The sequence below is a fragment of the Tachypleus tridentatus genome, chromosome 13, assembly GCF_004210375.1.
Source record: "Tachypleus tridentatus isolate NWPU-2018 chromosome 13, ASM421037v1, whole genome shotgun sequence".
NCBI classification, from domain to species: Eukaryota; Metazoa; Arthropoda; class Merostomata; order Xiphosura; family Limulidae; genus Tachypleus; species Tachypleus tridentatus.
The window spans coordinates 215,565,554-215,579,913 of record NC_134837.1 but is presented as its reverse complement, the minus strand read 5'-3'; the positions used below and the strand labels follow the sequence as shown (position 1 = coordinate 215,579,913).

General features: G+C 34.8%; 1 protein-coding gene across 1 annotated transcript; it reads right to left on the bottom strand.

The window, feature by feature from the left end:
* Positions 1 to 4,964: 4,964 nt before the first annotated feature.
* Positions 4,965 to 14,159, bottom strand: LOC143238793 (opsin, ultraviolet-sensitive-like). Its single transcript, XM_076479334.1, has 4 exons — positions 14,024 to 14,159; positions 10,435 to 10,706; positions 10,032 to 10,162; positions 4,965 to 6,265 (listed from the first exon to the last, which is right to left on the bottom strand). Exons 2-4 carry the CDS (start codon positions 10,698 to 10,700, stop codon positions 5,475 to 5,477), a joined length of 1,188 nt encoding a protein of 395 aa, XP_076335449.1. The 5' UTR covers positions 10,701 to 10,706; positions 14,024 to 14,159; the 3' UTR covers positions 4,965 to 5,474.
* Between the last annotated feature and the right edge of the window lie 201 nt (positions 14,160 to 14,360).

Here is a 14,360-nt window from a genome sequence, read left to right as displayed (position 1 = left end):
TTAGATTTTATTATTTAAACATTTTAAAGCTTTATACTGTCAGTTACGATTTGTATTTTAGTGGAACATTCTCGAAAAAAACTAGTTTGTTAAACGCCATTTCATCAGCAACGTGCATTAATTAACAAAATTTCAAAATACATTGTGATATTTACGAAAACTTTTTATTTTATAAAGGGGCGTACATCCTGGAGGATGGGGTATATATATCCCCCCTTCATTTTAGGTGGGGGTATGGTTCATACAATCATCCCTCCTACAGTTTGGTCTGTTGAATTGTTTTATTGTATCACAGGCCTACAAATTATGTGTTTGTTCTTGTGATTCGCGTGTTCTTACCAATCGAATTACATAATTAGGCCTAGATGTAGGTTTTTCAGTAGCCGAAATCTACATCTTTAATATAGGCGTGCTTCTAAGCTTTTCGATCTAAGCGATAGTTCGTAAGTATCAGTCAGTAGGCCTAAGTATACATGAAGGTATCGTGGCAACAAGATCACTCTGTGATCTTTACAGCTTTCAGGTTCACGTAATCAGAGATTACCAATTTGCAAAGAGTCCACATAAATGGTTGCAAAAATCATCCCTCCCATCGGATGTAAAAAATCTACGCCCCTGTTTATAGATAAATGTCAAACTTAGTATTTTATGGTTAAATTACACATCATGAATATTTGTTTTTAACAAACCTCTATTTAATATAGAAAACTTATGTTTCATCGTAAACCGATTTAAAATGTCTTTTATACGTATGCAAAACCACATATTTGACAAGTTTACTGTAACATTTGTGAACAAAACTTCAAAATATATTAATATGCTATTTTAGAAAACTTATTTCATAAAATAATGACCGATACTTTAGTGTAATAGTATCTGTCATATATTCTTGTTGAAGTAAATTACCACAAATGAAACATAAAGAGGAAGTAATCAAAGTTTATTTATTTTATACAAAACATTGAAAACTAAACTGTCTGTCTTTCCGTTATACCTACCTTCATATACCACTTCCATACAGCTTAAAGTTGACGGAAGTAAAGACTTGTAAAACATAACCAGCACATACGTTTACTGTCTGCCATTACCTTAAAACAGTGTGTCTACCATACGTTAACTCTGACAGTGGTTTTTATCAAAATAAATTTCTACATTTTCACACTTTATGTATCATTACGAAAAGCTAAATGTGTATTCACAATACTTGATGGTTCAATAGGAAATTATTTTTTTTACTTCTAGGTTACTACTTTCTGTTTTTGATCTAGAACTCATACATATGTCGTTTAAATGTAAGTTGTATAGATAGTTTAACTTTTCGAAAGCGTAATCATTTAGGTACGTATAGAAATATCAGTATCGTCCATCTTATAATTTGGACAGTTCTTATCTCAGGGTTAAAGTCCTCTGACAGCATAATAATCTTTGATAATTACGAATAACACAACTTAAATAAGTTTTATATTAAAGAATAAATCTCATCCTTCCCCAGACACACAGCGGAACGTCTGCGAACTTGAAACGCTAGAATTTGGGTTTCTGTACCCGTGGTGGACAGAGCATAGACGTATTTTTAACGGTAAATTGGTGTATGTATTGTAACCACAGTGTTATTTCTCCCGGTTAAGAGAAAGTTAAGCTTCAGGCTAGGTAAAATAACAGACAAATACCGAGATAATCGAAGTTTCCCTTCGTTCAGAACTACAAAAAACCTATATTCAATCTAAATACATGACGACTTTCTAAATTCCAAACATATACATTTATTACCGATGGAGAGCCCAAAAGCACATACTGTAGTTCAACGATCACAAAACTATTGGATTAAAATCCTACACACGATGCTTTTGCTTAAAGCACACAGTGATTTTGTTATTTATAATATAGATCTTTGAACAGTGTCCTTGGTGAACATGTTGACAATTTTAGTTTAAAATCATCATAACAGTAAGGTTTTATTTGTCGCAAAATCCTCACATCACAAAGAACATTTTATAATTCATCTGGATAAAATAACTTTTCATGCAGTTTTCTTATGCAAATGATTTCCAATAGAAGAAATGAATCAATTAGGATAATTGGAGGTGAAAACAAATAAATATAAATCATTTAAACCTTATTGTGGTGCATCATACATCAAAACAAAGATTATTCCACTGGAAGCCTTACAAATCCTTTTGTTTGTGGACTGCTGGGCGATTAGAATAATGTTAAGAAACCGTAGAAATGTCATAACTAATTCGTCTCGTTACTGTAGTAATAGTTGTCTAACAAAATAAATACGATCAGCAGTTGAGAAATACAAGATGTGTAGAACTTAGCTTATTACGGTTTAACCTTTTAATGATTTGTGAGACAAATGCCGTTAATAAACGTAAGGCTAATGTTACGTTTTCTACCTCTTTAAGCAATTTTCCTGAAGGACCTCTTAACCTGAGGGTCGCGGGTTCGAATTTAAGTCACTACAAACATGTCTGCCCTTTCAGTCGTGGGAGCGTTATAATGCTACAGTCAATTCACTATTCGTTGATAAAAAAGTAACCCAAGAGTTGGTGATGATGATTAGCTGCCTTCCCACTCGTCTTACGCTGCCAAGTTAGGAACGGCTATCGCAGATAGCCCTCGTGTAGCTTTCCACAAAATTAAAAAACAAACCAACAAATGGGAAAAAAAAACTTGATTGCTTAACTGTTACTTCTTAGTTACACTGACGACTTATTTTATTTTTAAAAAATCATATACTAAATTGAACGCTTATAAAAATATTATGGAAATAGATTTATGTCTGTATAAGATTTCCTCCTACCGGTGACCTAGTCGTAAGTTTGAGTTCATATAATGAACAAAAATCGAGTTACATATACCCGGCATAACAAAAATAGGCCAATGTATAGTTCTGTACTTAACAACCAACAAAGTCTTTATAACTTAATGCTCCTAGCCCGCCCCTTCCGTTAGTATATATTTAAATGTTTGAGTTGTTACCGTTATTTTTATCTTAGGCCTACATTACTTTTAATAACGCAGCGTTCATTATTTTGTTTTATTGATATGAAAAAAATGAGGAATAAAAAAGCAAAACGTATAATAATGTTGAGGAACTGCACACAGTAAAACCAGCACGTTACTAAAACATCCAAAAAATATCACTAAAAATCAAATAAAATCATAAGATGTTTTCTTTCAATAGGAAGGAATTCAATTAGGCCTGTCATGTCCTGATGGTTAAGGAACTCATACGAATCCCATCCCTTTTAGTCATGGGAGCGTTACAACGTAACAGTCAATCCCATTATTTTTTGGTAAAAGACTAGTCCAAGTGTTGGCACTGGGTGATGTTCATTAGCTGCCTTCCCTTTAGTATATCACTGCTAAATTAGGAACGGTTGACCAAGATAAACAAATCAAACGAACTACATATCACGTGTTTTTAATTGTTGTTGTTGTTTTGAATTAAGCACAAAGCTACACAATGGGCTATCTGTGCTCTGCCCACCGCGGGTATCGAAACCCGGTTTTTAGCGTTGTAAGACCGCAGACATACCGCCAAACCACTGGGGGGCCGTGTTTTTAATATCAATGTAAATGATACATTATTTATAGTTATCTATTTTATAATTTCCCTTTGAAAATTAAATTGGAATAACAATGATAATAACACTTTAAAACTGAAAACCACGACTGGAAATAGTTGTGTTGAATAAAGTACTTTAGATTCAAAAATCGTTAAAATTACCAGCTATAGAACATATTTTCCAATTTCAGTTAAATATTTGTATGGTTTTGTCTCTTTGAATACCAAATACTTGCATGACGATTAATCTCAAACCTCTTAGTAAATTCATAAATACGGCCCGGCATGGCCAAGCGTGTTAAGGCGTGCAACTCGTACTCTGAGGGTCGCGGGTTCGCAACCCCGTCGTGCCAATCATGCTCGTCCTTTCAGCCGTGGGGGTGTTATAAATTACAGTCAATCCCACTATTTGTTGATAAAAGAGTATCCTAACAGTGGGTGGTGACGACTAGCTGCATTCTCTTTATTTAGTCTTACACTGCAAAATTAGGGACGACTAGTGCAGATAGCCCTCGTGTAGTTGAGGGCGAAATTCAAAACACAACAAACCAAACCAATCAATAAAGATAATGGTGCATGTAAACTATCGTAGTGGCCTAAATAATCAAAATGAAGCTCATCGAATAAAATAACAGCAGTTATTTGGACAGTCTGCTAGAGGGCTATAATGAAGCTTTTTTGTTTCATTATTTAAAAGACTTAAAGAAACTTTAGAAGTCACGTGATGGGTACGTGGTTTAAAGTTTGAAAATTTTGAAAGACCAAGAAATGAGTTAAATTAGTGTATGTATTGTGTTTGTGAATTGATGGAATGAGATTATTAGTACGTTTGTCTGGTACTTCACTTTTATGAATATTGCATTTTTGTTGTAATGAAGTACCACGTATGAGTGAAGTTAGTGGGTAAATTAATGAAAGTGTTGTGTTGTTAACTATTCAGATTTACTATCTAATTAGGCCTATCAAAAACATTAGTAGTGATAAAGTTCAAGCGTAGGAAATACTTTTTTAATCTGTTTCATTTAAAGCAGTTAACATTTATATTTCTTAGAGCATATACGATTTTAAATTTAAAGTAACCGGCCCCCGTCACACCAAACATGCTTGCCCTTTGAGCCCTGGGGGCGTTATAATGTTTCAGTCAATCCCACTATTTGGCGGTAAAAGAGTAGCCCAAAAGTTGGCGGTCGGTGGTGATGACTAGATGTCTTCCCTCTTGTCTTACACTGCTATGTAAGGGACGGCTAGCGCAGATAGCCCTCGTGTAGCTTTGCGCGAAATTAAATCCAAACCAAAGTAGCGCCCTCTTCATCATGAACATTTTCTGTCTTAATTCCTTTTTAAATACACATTTCTCATTCTAGAAAAAAATTAGGAAGACTCTTTCAAAACAACTTGAAATATGCTGTTTATTTTTCTACGAAGTTTTAAAATGAAAAAAAAAAACATATACAAGTAAATACAACTGACAAGTTACAAGCAGCTGAACTTATGACTTATGCCCTTCTTTGTCTTACTTAATAATAATACTCCTTCCTTCCTTTTGTGAAATCTATGGTTTCTGTGAGATTGTCTGCTAAACAACTTCATGAATGCTGTTTAATTTTGATCAACGAAGAAATTGTAAGTGAAGGAATCCTATACAGAAGTATAAAGAATCCGTTAAGTCTAACGATACGTCTTATATTTTTATATATATCTTAATAAATATAAATCCCTCCTTCCTTTGTAAGACACATGGTGTCACACGAATGTATGAGCTAGAACCAACAAGGATTTGGTTAGCCTACAGAAGATACTAGAAGCAATTTAAATATTTTCTACATTCGAATTGCTAGGATTTTTGTCGTTGTTGTTTTCATTGTGGGAAGAAAAAAATATAAAATGAGTTAAGTCCGTTTTACTGACCATCGCTATTGATTGTGGGTGTTGTATCGCCTGACATTTGAGTTTTATCGCTACAAGTGGATGCATTATCGGAGTAAGATTCATGGATGCATAACCAAGGTAGTTTCTTTTGTAACTCCAAACGATACTTGGGGTGGTTTATGGCGTATATAAAAGGATCGAAACAGGCAGAAGCTTTCAAAGTAAGAGCCGGAACCATGGACATTAGTGGAGTGATTAGCTTTCGTTCTTTTGGTGAAAAAGCTCCAATGAAAGCGACAAGAATGTAAGGAACCCAAGAAAAGAGAAAAAGCATGATAATTCCAAAGGCAACCTTCGCGATTTGAATCTCTCCTCGTGTATCTTTCTGGTTCTGATTGGTTCTTATGTTCTCTACGTTCATTTTCTTAGCTTGTTCACGCAACTGTTTTTCGTGGTCTCGAACAGCTGCGTAGATTCGGAAATAGCAGCCAAAGATGATGATGACTGGGATGAGCCAAGCACAGAACCAGATGCAGAAAATGAACGATCTGCCATTCAGGTCATGCTGAAGATAATCTGCTGTACAACTCGTCAGGTAGCCCTCGGGAACGTATCGGTTCCATATCTCAAAAGCTGGTAGCAACGCAAATGGACTGACGTACAGAACGATTCCCAGCAACATTGCAAGAGCCTTCTTGCTCGTAAGTTTGGAGGAACTAAAAGGACAGGCAATTACACGATATCTGTCGTAGGAAATGACAGCGTTGCAAAATGCTGACATTAACCCGGAATAGGCTCCAATAGTTCCATAGATGATACATCCTAAATTTAAAAAGACATTGTATTATTTGTGGAACTTGTAAAATGTCAAAACTTTATGAGCTGATGACCTTGCTTTATCTAAGATTCAATTAAAAGTATTACGTAACTGAAAATAGAAACAAGCATATTCCTGTTTCACCATCAATTATTATTATTATCTCAAAACATATATTATTAAAAAATACTTCTTACACTTTACATATTATAAGTTCTTAAAGTAACTGATTTTTTACCAATAATTATTCTATAAATATGCCACGAATTCATTATATGAATGATATAAATTTTATTGGCTCACAAAGTGATTTACCGACTTTTGTGTCTTAACTGCACTTTTCTGCCTCTTTATTGGTGAAACTCAGTTTCTCAAAACCTATTTGTTTTTCTTAGGTATAAAATGTGAGGTATGATTATACTATGGGGTGATTTTGGTAGCATTACCCTCCGTCACTTTTAAGGGGCCATGCATTTGTCTCCAAAATATAACATAACAGTCACTTGTTAACTTTCTCTCACATCCACGGCACACATTCAGCAAGGTCGTACAGCTTTCGCTAACACAGTAATCGATGGATAATATTGTACCTGATTAACTCATTCACACTTTTATACACTTCCTTGTCCACCTCGCGTCCCCCTGATTTCTAGTAAAAACAATACATCATATAAAGTCTAGGCTATCAGGAATTTCTTGGTCTCACCATTATCACTACATCATACTAAAAACTCCGTAGGGAAGCGATACAAAACGTCTAAAATATCTTATTTAAAAATAGCCTACAACGGTATGTTTAAAAGTCGTATCACTTTAGACTATAATGAGACATCCATCCGCTTTAACCCTGAACAGTATTTGAAAAACGTTTCTGCTCAATCTAGAAGTATTCATATATACATAGTTCGCAGGGTCTGAATTTATCTTTATCAAAATTGAGATGGAGGTTCATTAGATCTGCGCGGGGGTACATATAAATTTTCAGTTATACATTTTGCGATTTTTGTGGACGTGTTTGATTTTTGTACCACAACTTCGCCCCCTGTTGATGGATCTTTACCACATTTGACGTGAAGATTTGTTGGGTCCATTGAGAAAAATATGCAAATTTTCAGTTTTGCATTTTTTATGTGCTTTTTTGCGTTTTTACTATTACATATCAGGAAAGCAACTTTTCATATCCAAAGATAATCTTCCATTAGTCGTGAATTGACATAATGTTTATCCAGGGGATGGGTACTTCACCTAGTTTTTAATATTGTTATCTGCATTTTAGCTAGAGGGCGTATGGGGTTAAGGTAGACATAGAATGCCAAGAAAGTTCTAAGTTGACGTTAAGTTTATATTCTATTCAAAGTTAGATTATAAGCACAGGAAGGTTGACAGATAGTCAAAATATAATGAATTAAACTTGCAGTGAAACAGCGAAGCGTGAAGCACAAATTAGAATGAATCAGTCAGTGCGTTAGATATCATGGTTGCTTTGTGCAAGCAAGTTGATTTTATTTTGCGTTAATCCTAGATTGTTAGAAAGGTTTGAATACCATTTATAGCATAGCCATAGTTGGTCTACAACAACTTACGATCAGGTTCGAGTGTTCAAACTTGTAGAAACGTTAAAAGAGAAAATAAAGCAATATATTACCATTACGTTGACCGAATATGGAATTATTTTCAACAAATAATTTCAAAAGGCCTTCTAAAATAAAACAAGATGTCACAGTAATATATATATATATATGCATACACCAGTTATTGTGCATTCATTAAGTATAAACGCACATAAACAGGTCAGCATAGTTATTATTGAAAGAGCGTACAGCCCGTCAATTATGATAGGCTGTAAACCATAACTTCTCCATTGGTTATAAAGGTTTAAGTCATCCCATAAGTAATGTCCGAAAATTTAATACAGAAAGGGCATCATCATTTCTGTTTTTGTAGAAGGTTTTAATGTGTAAAATATGTAGTAGGACGTGTATAAAAATGTTCAGACAAATAAGATATACCATAAAAATGTTAAGCGCCACAGACAATGCAGTTAAACTGGCTAAAGAACAGCCCAAAATGAACCTCCGCCCTAGAAAAGTCTTGTTAAGCGTTTGGTGGGATATTGATGATGTGATTCACTTTGCGTTGCTGCCACTCATTGTAACAATTACATCAGACTTCTATTGTCAACAGCTAGAGCGCTTGAATATTGCACAGAAAGAAAAGAGGACTACTTTGATCAATCGTAAAGGTGTTGTGTTACACCATGATAATACACAGCCCCATACAGCAGGGATCACATCTGCAAAGACTGAAGAGCTAGACTAGGTAAAACTTCACACCCTCCTTATTTTCCAGATCTTGTCCCATCTGATTATCATCTATTCCGAAGTTTGCAGAACTATCTTGATAGAAAAGAGCTTGGAACACATGTCAAAACTACCCTCTCTACATTCTTTTCCTCCAAACCCCAAGAATTTTGTATAAGTGGCATTTAAAAGCTTAAAATCTTTGACAGGAAGTTTGTTTGTTTTGGAATTTCGCACAAACCCGCGACCCTCGGATTACAAGTCGCACGCCTTACGCGCTTGGCCATGCCAGGCCTGACAGGAAGTAATTGATAATAATGGAACGTACATTATTGATTAAATAACATTAAAAGCGTTTGAAATCCTTTCTCTTTTTCTAAACCTAAAATTGGACATTATTTAAGGGATGACCTGATACTTAGTTCTAAGCTAGGTGATCCTACACCACGTCTTTACTTTAGGCTTATTTTACCAACACTCACTACACATATAAGGTTTCCCGACACACCTCTCACGGACCCCTAGCAACCCCGGAACTAAAATCATAAACGACTTAAATTATGTATTAAGTTGCTATGACATCAATACGTGACCGAGAGACAGACAGAGAGGTAAATACACACTGTTTTATACTATTATATACGTAATGATACCAGATTAGAGCAGCAGAACATAATCTTTTGTAAAACGAACTACTTGAGTACTTTTTTTGTAACTGATCAATCACTAGTCGAATGAAAATATAACAGTTTTAATATCCTACTGTTAGTTAATGCTAATTATTCGCTTGTAATTAATACTCCCGGAAATACACTTATTATTTGTTATAGTTTATCTAAACTAGGATGGGAATAATTAAACATCGCTCAAGTATGGAATACTGTAGTGAAATAAATATTTCTGAAACCGTAACCAGATATGTTACTAGATGCTTAAACGATTCGGGACTCGAGCCTAGAACTCGCGGGAATTTTCGAAGTTTTAGTACGATGTTGATCATGGTTTTCTATTCTGAATTTTCAAGAGCACTGACTGGAATCGGGACATGGGCTCCATGTGCCAGCGCCTATCGACGTCTCTGAACGTAAACAATCAGTTTGTTGGAGGAAACACAAACATATTGACTACGTTTTCTTAACACCCCAAACACCGTTGGCTTTGCAGTGAGCCTGTAGGCTTACGACGCTAAAATCGTGTTTCGATACTTGTGGTGGGCTTAATATAGCTCATTTTGGTAGCTTTATTCCAGATAGTTATCAAAATAAAGTTTTTCTTAATTAATTTTGGTTAATATTCTGAAGAGATGACCCTGCATTAGATCAACAACCTTGAAATAAGTATCGGTATACGTTTGTGTCACTACACAGTGAAAAAAACGAGTTACGAACACAGCACAATACTAATAACAAAGTGTGTTAAGCCTTATTTGAATACTGAAATAATGAGACATAAATACTGTGAAAAAGCTCACCAGTGTTTCCGTAAACAGGACCAGCGTGGAAGGAGTTGTAGATAAAAACTGGAGTTTTTAACATCATCAGAAAGTCTGTTACAGCCAGGGCTACAACGAACAAGTTAGCTGGTGTCCGCAGTGTTTTAGACCTGAAAAAAATAAAGAGTTTTAGTTTACTCAGATTGATGTAATAGTTTGTGTGCATTGCCAGTCATCACAAGGTAAATGTTCACATAGTAAAAAAAAAAAAGTTAAAGAATGGTTGGAATTGTTAATTTTATGTAACACGTGCTCTTATTCCCGCGTTGAAGATGTAAACATAGCTAATAAATCTAATAACTGATGTTTTTTTTTAACGTATACAGATATAACTAGTGTTATTCTTCCTGGGTTGAATACATTAAAAATTGTCACAACTCACGTGCTGAAAACGTAGATGACAATGCCGTTCCCAGTGCATGCCACTATCATTAAACCAGTATACAAGATACCCAGCAGGTAGTGCATGAAAGGGTTTGGTGCCTCAAACTGCTTCCAATAAGGATTAATGAACATGTCTTCTGGGGCGTTCCAACCATTCATGTGAATTTCTTGTTGCAATGGCTCCGCCTGGAAGTCGAAATTCAGCTGGTTGTCTCGAAATGTCAAATTTTCAGGGACCATTTTAATGGAAAGAAACTTTGTCATCTGAAACTAAAAATTCCGTTTGTAATACAATGTAATGACAATGAACATTTAAATCAATATTTCTTTGTATTTCCAACACCATTAAATCTGCTTGTCAAAATCACGTTGCAATCAAGCGCAGTCCCTAAATACCATTAATTTATAAACTGAATTAACTACAATCCAATATCTTAAAAACATGTATATTTCTGTCTGAATTAAATACGTTTTCTGTCGTCGTTTTTAACCCTAAATGCCTGTACATAAATTTTGCTGCAGAAGGGAATTACACGTTACGTTTCTGTCGACATTTCACCTCAGTTATGGTATTCACTACATTTCTAACTATAGAAGTTCGGTTGTTGTTGTTTTGGAATTAAGCACAAAGCTACACAATGGGGTATCTGTGCTTTGCCTACCAAAGGTACCGAAACTCGGTTTTTAGTGTTGTGAGTTCGCACATATCGCTATGCCACTGGAGGGCAGAAGTTCAACTAAACACTCGTTTTATTTCAGTACACATTATATCTTAGTTTGCCCTTAGGCCCCCGGTGGATTAAGGCGTTCGACTCGTAATCTTTAGGTCGCGGGTTCGAATCCCCGTCGCACCAAACACGCTCGCCCTTTCAGCCGTAGTGGCGTTATAATGTGACGGCTAATCCCACTATTCGCTGGTAAAAGATTAGCCCAAGAGTTGGCGGTGGGTGCTGATAACTAGCTACCTTCCCTCTAGTCTTACACTGCTAAATTAGGGACGGCTAGCACAGATAGCTCTTGAGTAGCTTTGCGTGAAATTGAAAACAAACAAGTTTGCCCTCTAGTGGCTCAGCGGTAAGTCTCTAAGTTTGAGACGTTAAGGACTGGCTTTGGGTACCCGTGGTAAGCAGAGCACAGATAGCCCCTTTTGTAGTGTTTTTATTTATTAAAGTAATGCTTGCATTTTACTTTACATACATTTAGTGATAGTACACATTACGTTTATGTGAACTGCAGATTACACTTGAACCTAACTTATCTGCACTGGGTAGTCTCTAGTTATTGAGGTAAATAAAATGACGAACACTCATTCTGTACAGATTATGTATTATTGAATTCTCGAAATATGTATAAAGTCAGAATTAATCGTTATGAGCTCGTAAGCTAAAATACCACCAATTCTTTCATGGAGTTTTTGTTATTGGTACATTCTAATTTTCCTTTCATAATCTCCTTTTTTCGAAAGGAAGTACACACTGGCTCAGCGATAAGTTTGAAGGCACATAACACTAAAATCCTTATGTAAATAGCTAGTAGGTATGGGTATAGATTGTTCATTGTGTAGCTTTGCGCTTCACAATAAACAAACAAAAAATCGAAAGGAAAACTAAATTTGCAAATAAAATAACGTAATTCACTAGCTAATTATTATGGAAACAAATGTACCTCTTACCCTGCTTTAATTTATGTTAAATAAAATATCTCAAGGATTAAAAGCATTTAAAAAAATCATTATGTCAGGAATTAAGAGAACGAAAGAAACATTGAGTGATCGTAATTTAACTTTTCGCCAGTAGTTGAGGTTCGATGGTTGACATCAAACTGTTTTCATAAAAATAAAGGCAAGCCTGTAAAATTTCTCACTTCAAATATTTAAATACTTTAACAGTTGTAACGGATTTATCGTTATACGTTTATTTTAGTGCCTACGCTTGTTTCTGTAAATATTTTTTTCTTTTTTGCATGTGACGTTTGTTCTTGACTGTGTTTCGCGCAAGTTCCACCTGTTCTCGGAATTTGTAAAAAATCAACAATATTTGTTTCACGAAAACGCACTAGAATATTGTTGAAATGTCGAGAAACTCACGTGATTCTTATATAAGAATTGACGCGCCGAGAAATACAATACGATTATTACTGGTCAGCTACAGTCAGCATACTATTAGCCTTGGAAGCTATAATTGTGATTAACGTCTATTAATCGGAAAATTGTAGAATTCGACCAAGGAACATTTACAGATTTCGAATATTAAAAACCGTTTAACTTCAGTGAATTACTTCGGACATTATTATTTCTACAAGAACATTAAATATATTCCTCGGTAAAAATTGAACTTCTAATCGGTGTGAGGCTAGTCAAGAAAAACATCATTAGCTTAAGCAAGGTGTGTGACGATATTAACTCATAATTATATAACAAAAATGTTTTGTTAACCTGAAGATGACCTAAAAAGGTCGAAACGTTGTTCTCTGCTTTATTAGTAAGTTAATACCTATACCAGCCGTCCTGAGATACATTGTTACTTCAAGTATAACCGTCACGAATAATCCATAATCAATTTGCTCGTCGTGGACCTAGATCGTCAATAAAATATTCAGTTCTAGGCCGGATATCAGAATCAGTATTGTGTATAAGTTTATAAAACTCTTGTATATAAACCATCATTTGTAATAACTATTAGCAGTAATTATTATTATAAATTGTATATATTTTTTATATTAAAGTATATTTGTATTTAAAAAAAGAAAATAGTGTGTATCAATTTTGTTGATAAAATTGATACATATTAACAATTAGTTAAATTCAGATTTCTGGTTCATTGAAATACTGATACGTTAACATAATAAGTCGGAGACTCGTCTGGGATAAAGTGTAATACATAACATAGTCTGCCATTTCAGTTCCTCATACATGGTAAAGAAACGTTTTACTTTTAACACGACTCATCTTGTTACTCCCCAATGGCACAGTGGCATGTTTACGGGCTTATAGCGTTAGAAGCAGGGTTTTGGTACCCATGATGGCAGAGCATAGATAAGACATTGTTTTGCTTTCTCCTAAACTTAAATTGGTATTTGATAGTTTAAACTAAAAATTATCGTGTTAATTTATACGTCATCTTTCTTACAAAGGCATATCTTTTTAAGAATAGCGATTTTTAATGAAACAATCGTATGTGAGGCCCATATAGGTACACAGTTATAAGTCTTCACCGACACATAATTACCTGATTTGCAAATAAAAGTGACGTCATCTGAAAAGACTATTTATTCGTCATTTCATTTCAAGAAATATATCGCTTTCTCAGTATATAAGAAAATAAAAAACAACAAACTCTTGAGCAAAGTTAACGCTTAGTTGCTTCAGTTCAAAACTGCGTAATGCATTGGCTATCTGCAAGGTGTCACCTGCGGGAATTGTGAATATTAATTGGGAATACACTAAGACTTAAGTTTTGACCCTACTAAAAAAAATATAGGGTTTGAGATTTTGAGAACTTAAGATCAAAAAGAGCTATATTAACTCATAAAGTAACCGGTCAAAAATAGTTTCATTGGGGTATTGCGATTGACAGTAACTGACTTACCTTTAAAACAGAGCGGTAAGCTCACTTGTTTTCAATGCCCAATAAGGACTTTTCAAAGTTAACATCAGTGGTTAACTGAACTGCGGATACAACTGCTTGCACTGAAAAGCCTGTTTTTATAATACACTCTCGCACCTCCTAGATTTCCGGAACACCAGCAACCGGAGTCTGCGTAATAAACAGTTTTGTTTTTTTTCCTAATAAGATTACATATATAACGGGTTTTGACATATAATTTTCTAACAAGATTACGAATTTCGCAGTTTTAAACATGACAGGAAGTATAATGAAATTATCTCTTTGTTTATTACTACATCTTTAAAAAGATGCATTTCTA

Coding starts and splice junctions, on each gene's coding strand:
- LOC143238793 (XM_076479334.1), bottom strand. CDS start 10,700: ATGACAAAGTTTCTTTCCATTAAAATGGTCCCTGAAAATTTGACATTT. Junction 10,163..10,434: donor GTCATCTACGTTTTCAGCAC/GTGAGTTGTGAC, acceptor TATTTTTTTCAG/GTCTAAAACACTGCGGACAC. Junction 6,266..10,031: donor TCCTGTTTACGGAAACACTG/GTGAGCTTTTTC, acceptor TTTTAAATTTAG/GATGTATCATCTATGGAACT.